Here is a 10,365-nt window from a genome sequence, read left to right on the forward strand (position 1 = left end):
ACAAGTGTGAGCCACCAGCACCTGGCTTGAGTTCCTAAATTTATCTATAGTTTCTTAATCAATTTGATCTTTATGATGTACTTAGAGTTCCCCTATTTTATATTACTAATTCATTACTCAGCAAACATTCCCACCTGTGTTTATACTTCTGCAGCTCAGATTTGCTAAGACCAACGGTAATGACTGCAAGGCATCTGCCCTCCCTGTTTCTTTCTGGCTCTACTTTTCCACTTTGAAAATTCTGAATGAAAACAAGCTGCTTTGTGCACAGAAGAACACTTTTCTCAGATGTGGTGGGTTTGCTTGCCTACTGCCCTTTGTATCTAATTGCTCAATTGTGTGTTAATAAAGCAGAGCAGTCCTCTGTTTGACACAATTAACAGATGTAATTTTGTTTTCTTTTGTTTTTGGTGCCAATATTGGGACTTGAACTGAAGATCATATACTTTTGCTTGGCTTTTTCCACTTAAACCTGGTGCTCTACTACTTGAACCATGCCCCCACTTCCAGCATTTTGCTGATTAATTGGAGATAAGAGTCAATTCTTAAAACGTTTCTGCCCAGACTTGCTTCCTACTGTGAACCTCAGATCTCAGCCTCCTGAGTAGCTAGGTTTATAGGCATGAGCCACTAGCACCTGGCAGTTTACTGTCTTTGCATGGAGGGCAGCTCTTTATTGATTGAGAGCTTTCTGTGTGCTCAGCACTGTAATGTATGTGATCTTCGGTCTTCATGGTTTGTGAAGTCACTGTTCATCACTCCATCTTCTTGGTGACCATATGGAAGGTCCTAGCATTTCTGAGCCCACACGTTGAGAGGGGGCATGGAGCTAGACCAGGTGCATTACAAACCCTCATGTTTCCCATGAGACAGAGATTATTCAGAGAGGCTTATCTATCGCTAGTGTTCAAGTGCATAGGGTTTGGAGCCAGTTTCAACCGGCTTTGAATCTTGGCTGCAGATAGACTCTACAATTTGGACAAGTTGCTTAACCTTCCTGAGCCACATAAAGTTTCCCCAACTGTGCAATGGGAATGTTTTAGGTTATTGGGGCTGCTATAATAGAAATATCGTAAACAATACAAATGTATTGCCCACAGTCCTAGAGGTTGGGAAATCTAAGATCAAAGCACCAACACATTCCCTCTCGGGTTAGGGCCCACTGTCTGGTCACAGATAGTGACTTCTCCCTTGATAGAGTGGCATACAAGTTCCCTCAGACCTCTTCTAAAGGCACTGATCCCATTCATGAGGGTTCTGATCCCATAGCTTGATCACCTCCAGCAATATCATACTGGGGATTTCGTTTCAACTGTGAATGGTGGGGGTGGGTCACAAATATTTAGACCACAGCAGGAGATACTTACCTCCCAGGGTTAGGATGAGTATTTAACATCTATAGCACCTTGTAGCTGCAGTGTTTATAGAATAACTGGCACCCTGTGTTGTAAGGAAAAGAAAACCAAGAAGCCACGTTTTGAAGGATTGAATCTTGGAGTCTTTATTAAAAGGCCGGCAACTGCATGGTGGACTCCTGTCTCAAAGACCAGCAGCCAGCAAATACACTTAACACTGTTAGGAAACTGAGTCATGAAGGCCAGAGAGAAAAGAAAGAACAAAAACAATACCAACAAACCAATTCAGCTCCAGTGGAAAGCTGAACTGGGATGCCATGGTGACTGGAGAAGAGCCAGGAGCCGGGAGACAGGAACACTTGGCATGACGTAATGGTACCTGAGCTGGTGCTGGACTCAATAGGGTCAGGTCTGGGGGCAGGGTCATAGGAAACTACCAGTCCCAGGCTCTGGAGTACAGCTTTAGTAACCTATCAGCCAAGTGGCCACTTCTGCCTCAGGGATTCAGGCAAGCCATCACCTGTGCGTCAGGGCTTCACCTTCCCCTACTATGAAGAAGATGCCAGACCCTCGTATCCACCATGTGGCTGAGATGTCTCTGGCCAGACCTGATCTCCCTATTTCACCTGTATCTGAGAGCTAGGCTTTCAGGGTCTGGGTGCTGAGGGAAGGTGGACTGTGTGGAAGCCTACAGACAGCGAGGAACAGTTCTAAGGATGTACCTGCTCCCCTTCGAACAGGAGGTGTTCCTGTAAGCTGACAGAGGACAGGGCCAACATGGGCTATGTATTGTAAGCATACAGCTCAGAGGACACACCTGTCTATAGATCTGTTCCAGAAAAGTCCCGAGCTGGGCATGAGGAAGAGAGTTCAGAGAACACTGTGGGTCAGGGAGGACAGGGAATGCTTAGTAAGATCTTACAAGGGCTGAGCATGGTGGTGCACTTCTATAATCCCAGATACTCAAGAGACTGAGATCAAGAGGATGATGGCTCAAAGCCTGTTGAGGCATAAAGTTAATGAGGCCTATCTGCCTGCCTGCCTGCCTGCCTGCCTGCCTGCCTGTCTTCCTTCCTTCCTTTTTTACTTCCTTTCCTTCTTTCCTTTCCTTTCCTTCCTTCCTTCTTTCCTCCTTTCCTCCCCCTTTCCTTCTCTTCCTTTCTTTTTAGACTCTTAAACTGTCAGTGAAAGCAAGGAAAACATCCATCGTTTTTTTTTGTTTTGTTTTGGGTCCGGTCGTGGGACCTGAACTCTGGGCCTGGGCGCCATGCCTCAGCTCTTCAGCTCAAGGCTAGTGCTCTACCACTTGAGCCACAGCGCCACTTCCAGCTTTTTTTTCTGCTTATGTGGTGCTGAGGAATCAAACCCAGGGCCTCATGCATGCAAGGCAAGCGCTCTACCACTGAGCCACCTTCCCAGCCCACATCCATCTTTTTTTGTTGTAGAAACATTTCAGGATCACCTTACGTTTCATAAAACAAGACCTGTAATTGTCATTTCTAACATAGAAGGGGATGTTGGCTGAGTGGATGATATGTTACTGAAATTATCGCCATAAAGCAGACTGATATGCTCCTGGTTGGCTCTGTAGTCATGGATAAAGTGCACCAGTCCTCTTCCAGAAGCACTGGAACTCGGTTAGTTCATTTTATATTGGGAGGGAGTCCTAATGAAATTAGTCTGCACCTAGACTTTCTTTCACTGTTGCTGTGGAAACCAGCAATAGAAAATGGTGGGTTGAAAAAGAAAAATAATCAGTGCTAAACAGCAGTAAAGTATAAGAGAAGTACGATGCTTTTTTAAATACAGAATTGTAAATAAAAATCATGATACTTGGAACCAAGCAAGAGACGAAGAAGGTTCTGAATGCATCAAATACTGAAAGTGTACATGGTTTCCCTAGGAAAGATGTGGAAAACAAATCAAATGATTTTTTTTCAATAATGAATTCCGATTTATTTATCTATTTAGTTAGTTAGCCATTGGTTAGTTTTTATTAGTTATTATAGTGCTGGGGATAGAATCCTGGGCCTGACAAATATTCTACCACTGAGCAATCCTTCTAGCCTCAAATTGCAAAGAATATTTTCATCACTGCCGCATTCAGCAAAGTACCAGGTAGGCTCCCAGATAATCATTTTTTTTTCTATAAACAGGAAGAGGAACTGGTTGGCTTTGGAGAGAGAAAATGTTCCTAGTTGAAATGGTTTCCTTCCAGCTGGGGAAGAAGCAGGAGCAGAGGTGGTGGCTGGCTAAGTGAGCTGCCTGTGTTTTTTTCCGGGTGGCTGTACTCGAGTAGGGTGAGGGAGAGAATGCTCAGGAGACTTAGCCACCCCTTCTTTGGGGACTGTTTATGCCCTAGGGGAGTGGCCTCTGGAACTGCTTGTCAGCTGTGGGTGGTTTTTATGTTTGTTTTCTTTTCTATTTTCTTTTTGGCAGTACTGAGGTTTGAACTCTATACCACTTGAGCCACATCCTCAGCCCAGCCTGTGTTTTTTTTTTTTTTTTTTTAAAGTGCAGCTTTGATGTTCTGTGTTTTAGGTGCCTGTGTCACACTAATGGCTTGGCCAACAGAACCCATGAGGACAGGCAGAGGCAGGGTCAGAGCCGGATGAGATGCATGAGGGCTTTTCATTTGGTCCTGGTGATGTTGCTGACTAAAAAACTACAAGCTCAGAGAGGGGAGGGGAGGATAGTTGCCCCTCCCCTAGGAATGACCGTGCTGATGGGGTAATGGCAAGGCGGAGGCGACTCTGCCTGGCAGAGAAAAATGAATACAGAGCTATATCCTGCTACTGAGAATCATTTTTTCTTTCATAAATTACTTCAGATAGGGCAAGGATTCTATCGTCTTATGTCAGGTCTAACCAATTAAACATGCTTTATTAATTTTTAAAATGATACCCATTTTTATCCAAAAAGAGTAATTTTGTGCTTCTGTGAAATCTAACTTTCAAGTAATTCATTTGTATCTGTTCAAGAAAAACGGGATTGTTCTTTCACCAGCCCTTAAATTGCAAGGCTGTGGACATCTTATACCTTGACTCAAGCTGTCTGTGTATCTGTGAGCACTTATGGTGTAACACCATGTTAGCTATCCATGACAGAGAATATGCTTTAATTTGCTGAAAAGTAATGTCTCAAGGTCAATAATATTTCAAATCTGTTTCAATAATTTGGTTCAATCTGCTTTAGGGCTAAAGAATTAGACTAGCACAAAGGTATCCTCTCAGGAGTGGGATATTTCTGGCCAGATCCTAGGCTTATTTGTGGTAGCAGCTGCCAGTGTGGAGGATGGGGTTTGTGGGATGGGGGAGGGTAAAGCTTTGAGACCTCACTCACAGGTTCATGTTTTGGAAACACGCATTTTCCTTTTTGTTCTTCTCCAGAAAGACAAACATGCGAAGCGCAGCCAAGCCCTGGAATCCAGTTGTCAAAGCCAGTAGCCATGGCCCTGACCGTGCCCGGCCTCTCCCTACAACCTCTTCCGGCATGAAAAGTTCAAAATCTTCAACCTCGTTGGCTTTTGAGTCCCGACTGAGCAAGGTACAGACTTGGAGGGTGGGCTGTGCCAATCCTCAGTGGCCTGAGTGGGCAGGATTAAAGAGGGCTGTGGGTAAACTGGTGGCCCCTCAGGGCAAGAAAGAGGGTTCCCCAGGATGGGCTCCCTTAGATCTAGTATGCTGTGGTAGTGGGGGTGCATTAGGATTGAGGAAGAAATGAAATGCTTAGCACAGTAGTTAAGGATGACACAGCTGCTCTACGCAGTGCTCCAGCACTGCCCTAGATGGGGCCAAAGTCATCTCAATAGTAACAGTTCAAGCATCAATTCTCCATCCTGCTCTTGCTGGGCCTGCCAGCACCTAGTCACACCTTCTATTAGGAAACCTGTTCTTCTCTCAAGCTCTCTCTTCCTGCTTGTTCCCCTCATCTCCAAGGTTAGGTGGGCTGAGGGTAGTCCACTCATCTCTCTTTCAACTCCATTCATTCTCTGTGTTGTACCCAACACTTCCCTAGCTGTCCTGAGATGAGATTCCTAGGAAATTCACCAATCTCTTTGAAACTTTTGAAAAATTAATATAGTATCCTGACTAGCATAAAAGGGAAGTGTTAAATCATATTCTGCAATGGTTAAGCTTGATCATCAGAGGACTGCTGACATTGATGGTACAGCCTGATTCAGGCCTGTTGCCTTGATAATTCAGATAACATGAAGGAGCCAAGGAGAGAGTGATGAGATTGTTGTGAATTGGTGGATAAACTCCATGGAGTTCTGAGCAGACTGAGCACAGCCTTCCTTTGTTTTGTTTTTGTTTTACCATGGTTGGATTCTTACAATGTTCAGTGGAGCATAGAGCTGGACCATGGGTACCTTGTCTTTTGGTGAAAATGAAAGATATCTCCATCTTAGGCCCAGATGACAAGAAAAAGGTGTTCCATCCATGTGGATGTCGGAAGAACCTGTGAAAATTGGTAGTATGATGGGAAGTTCTCTGTAAATGTGTCATGTGCATTGTAGGACATCTTGATTTCCCTTTCTGTCCTAGTAAATATCAGTAGCAAGTCCAGTCATGGTGACATCTCAAATTGTACTCTCCCATTTCCAAATCTACAAGAACTATTCCCACTGATAGCCATTTTCTTAGGTGACAGTGTCTGTTTCAATGCTATATGTGGATGACATCCAAATTCCTTCTTCATCCAAGACTGCCTGTGTGACAGCGCCCTGTGGATGTCTGAACACTACCTCCAGTATAACATGTCCAAAAGTGGATCTTGATTACTTCCCATCCATCTTGATCACCTAAACCTGCTCCTCCTAAATCTCTTTTAGAGTAAATGGCACCTCTGTTTTTTTCAGTTGCTCAAGCCAGAGCCTCTAGCATCAACCTGAGGCCTCTTTTGCTCATGTCCCATGATGTATCAGTGAAATGGCATCACTTTTGCCTTAGGAATATGGGTCACCTTGCTGTTTTGTAGAATGGGAACTTCTTTGTACAACTACTTAAAGCTAATAAAAAAAATTAAAAAGAATATGGGTCACTTACAGCCATTTCCAACCACTTCCCTTGTGACTGGCCAAACTCCCCAAAGCATCTCTCTGCTTTATTCTTCATGCTCTACATGCTATTCTCACCAGAAGCAGAATAGTTCTTTGAACACACAAATCACAGCACTTTTCTGCTGAAGTCTCTCCAGGGCTCTCTCCATTCACTCAAAGGGAAAAGCAAAGTCCTTCAAGTGGCCTGTGATGCCCTCAAGGCGCAACTCTATTCCCTTTCTGACAGTGTCACACTCCTCTGTTCCTGGGCTCCCAGAACATTGGCCATCCAGTCTCTGGTGACCATGATAGTAGCCCCTCACATATGCCAGGCACACTCCAGTGACAGCATGTTTGTCTTATCTTCTGCTTAGCAGCCATTTTATCAGAGATTTTGTTCCTGATCACACTGTACAAAGCCATCCACCTTTCTCACCCTGCCATAGTGTCCCTCTCAGTACTTACACTATCATGTGTAAGACAATCTCCCCGAGGGTGGAATAGAAGCTCTAGGGTGGCAGAGTGGGGGGGAAGGGGTTAAGAGTGGGAATTATCTGCTTTACCATTGTTGACAGTTCTGACCCGAAAGCTTAGAAAATTGCCTCCTGCCTGCTGACCAGTGGGCACTCCATTTTTATTGAAACCTTTGTCTCCTGTTCTCTGGGAATCTTGGCTGTGCCACTTGGTGGCATTTATGGAGCTGTGTCCAGGACTTGTGCTTCTTGTGAGTAGCAAATAAGGTTTAATTTTCCATGAGTGTCTGACACTTGACTTTATGACTTTATTGTTCTCTTACTCTGTATTCAACCATATTACTAGGGTTGATTTTTATTGTCTTTTATCTAATTGCACATTTAACTTAGATTTAAAATGGATAATATTATTCCACCAATAATATAGTGAACACATTCAAGGTATTTACCAATAATGTGTGAATTTTTTTTACAGGGTCTCACTAGGCTGCCCTTAAACATGAGATCTTACTTCCTCAGCCTCCTGAGTTCTGGGCTTATAGGTGTGCACCACTTGGCTTTCTAAAATATTTTTAAAGTAGTATTTAAGAAAAAGTTCAGACAGGTGCCAATGGCTCAAGCCTGTAATCCTAGCTACTTGGGAGGCTGAAAATGGAAGACTTGAAGTTTGAGGTGAGTCCAGGCAGAAAAGTTTGCAAGACCCTTCTTAACCTGGAGCACAGTAGTGTACAACTGTCACCCTAACCTCTCTGAGAGGCTCAGGTTTGTAGGATGATGGTTCCAGACCAGCCTGGGCAGAAAACTCCACAAGATTCCATCTCAGCAGAAGAAAGCTGGATGCGGTGATATATCCCAGCAGTGATAGCCCAGAATAGTTGGGTCATAACCAAGCATGCACTTAGGCAAAAAACAAGATCTTGTCTTAATAATAACCAGTGAAAGCTGGGCACTGGCAGCTCACGCCTGTAATTCTAGCTACTCAGGAGACTGAGATCTGAGAATCACGCTTCAAAGCAGCCCAGGCAGGAAAGTCTGTGAGGCTCTTATCTCTAATAAACCACTAGAAAACTGGAAGTGGCACTGTGGCTCAAGTGGTAGAGTGCTGGCCTTGAGCTGAAGAGCACAGGGACAGTGCCCAGGCCCAAAGTTCAAGCCCCACAACCAACAAATAAAATAAAATAACCAGTGAGAGACATGGATGGAGGCATGGCTTACTGGTAGAGGGCCTGCTTAGCAAGTGTCAGGCTTTGAGTTTTAACTCCCAGTAGGGTAAAGGAAGAAAAGAAAGAAAGAAAAGAGAGATGAAAGAAGGAAGGAAGAAAGGAAGGAAGGAAGGAGGAAAAAAGATGGAAGGAAGGAAAAAGATGGAAGGAAGGAAAAGAAAGGAAGAAAGATGGGAAGAAAAGGAAGAGGGAAAGAAAAAAGAGAAAGTTCTGAAGTGCAAGACTATTTCCTGGGGAGAAGTTGGTGTTTTGGTAACTCATTACAAATACTTCTGTTTGAAATTTTCTGCTTTCCTTTCTGACTCTTGGCTTTCTTGGCTTGATTTTTTTTTTTTTAGAAAGAATGACAGGGCTGAGGAAAAAGAGTAGCAGAAGGAACTGAATCATGCCTGTCCCCTTTGTTGCCCTTGTCCTGTTCCTCTATGCTTACAGTATCTTTCTACTGAGGTTATAGGTAGAGAAAGAGGACTAAAAATCCAGAAGAGAAAAAGAGGAAATGTGGTTGTTAGAAAAACAAGTAGAGTTCCTTTCCCTAATAGTTTACTATGAGAAATTTCAAGCAGACAAGGAAGTTGAATTATGCACCTGGACTGTACCAGTCAACATCTTACTTGATCCACTTTAGAGTAAATGAATGTATTATGTTTTAACTGGTTAAAAACAGGAAAGCTGAATCAAGTCCACCAAAAGTAGACTTCAATTCAATACCCAGTTTCACTGTACCTGCAGTGAAAGAATAAAGCAGAGAATACAGGAACCTAAATGGGAGTGGAGATGCTAATGGACCTCTTCCTCACCATATTGGGGTGCCAGAAGTACACAGCTTGTGCAGGCCAGCCCATTCTGGCCATTTGGAAGGTACATGTCACTGGGTGCCAGTGGCTAATGCATGCAATTCTAGTTACTCAGGAGGCTGAGGATCAAGGTTTAAAGCCAGACCAGGCAGACAAATCCGAGAGTCTCTTATTTCCAATTAGCCAGCAAAAAGCCATAAGTGGTAGTGCACTATACTTGAATGAAAAAAGCCAAACAAGAGTGTAAGATCCTGAGTTCAAACCAATACACACACACACACACACACACACATAAACACAAACACACAAATCCATACCAGATTTGAAGAGTTAGTACAAAAAATGCAGAGTACTTCATTAATAAACAGTCATTTGCCACACGATAACATTTTGGTCAATGATGAAGGCATATGCATAAGACTTTAATATTGTTGAAGAATTCACAGTCTTGATTATCAGAACAGAATTCTAATTCTTGTTTGTTTGTTTTTTTGTCGGTCGTGGGGCTTGAACTCTGGGCCTGGGCGCTGTCCCTCAGCTCTTCAGCTCAAGGCGAGCGCTCTACCACTTGAGCTACAGCACCACTTCCGTTTTTCTGGTGGTTTATTGGAGATAGGAGTCTCACGGTCTCTCCTGCCCGGGCTAGCTTTGAACCACGATTCTCAGATCTCAGCCTCCTGAGTAGCTAGGATTACAGGCGTGAGCCACCAGCGCCTGGCTAGAATTCTAATTCTTGAAATTGAGCAATGCCATTCCATTGACTTTGCTCTTTGTCTTTAAAGTTAGTTATTCAGGGTTCTTTGTGTCTCCACAAAAACTTTAGAATCACCTTGTGATTTGTTTATATATTGATAATGCATGCCTGTTTTTATTATATAAATTTTAAATGTTTCCTCCTAGCTTATCCCTTTGTTCTTTTTCAGAGAAATGCTTTCTTTTCACATGGAATCTAATTTACTGGTATTTTATTTTATGGACTATGCTTTTATTGTCATATCTAGACTTTTCTCCTGTCTTTTCTGAAACCTTCAAGAGCTTGCTAAAGTTTTAAAACTTGCACTTAGTCCCAAAGTTTACTAATATTTAATTTTACAAGTAATAAATATTGTATCAAAGTTAAAAAAAAGAATTCATATAGCCTAATGATGTCATAGTTACCACAATGTCATAGCACAGGGAACTATTCTTGTGTTTATGCTAACATGCTTGTGTTACCAGTTGTATAAAAGAATAGCCTATGTCAGCACCAATGAAGCATACCTGTAATCCTAGCTACTCAGGAGGCTGGGATGAGAAGATTCCAGTTTGAAGCCAGCCTTGGCAGGGAAATCTGTGAGACTCTTATCTCCAAAAACCTGGAAGTGGAGCTGTGGCTCAGATGGTAGAGAACCAGTCTAGAGACAGTGCCCAGACCCTGAGTTCAAGCCCCAGTACTGAAACACACACACACACACACACACACACACACACACACACACA

At 43.3% G+C, this 10,365-nt stretch overlaps 1 protein-coding gene across 3 annotated transcripts in view; it reads left to right on the forward strand.

The window, feature by feature from the left end:
• Specc1 (sperm antigen with calponin homology and coiled-coil domains 1) overlaps positions 1 to 10,365 on the forward strand; it is a 229,565-nt gene that overhangs the window by 24,340 nt on the left and 194,860 nt on the right. For all 3 annotated transcript variants that reach the window (XM_013016566.1, XM_013016569.1, XM_013016570.1), the window contains exon 2: positions 4,745 to 4,901. In XM_013016566.1, the coding sequence (XP_012872020.1) occupies positions 4,755 to 4,901 (147 nt within the window). In that variant the 5' untranslated portion in view covers positions 4,745 to 4,754. The remainder of the gene's footprint in view (positions 1 to 4,744; positions 4,902 to 10,365) is intronic.

The sequence above is a fragment of the Dipodomys ordii genome, unplaced genomic scaffold, assembly GCF_000151885.1.
Source record: "Dipodomys ordii isolate 6190 unplaced genomic scaffold, Dord_2.0 Scaffold31, whole genome shotgun sequence".
In the NCBI taxonomy this organism is placed as follows: domain Eukaryota; kingdom Metazoa; phylum Chordata; class Mammalia; order Rodentia; family Heteromyidae; genus Dipodomys; species Dipodomys ordii.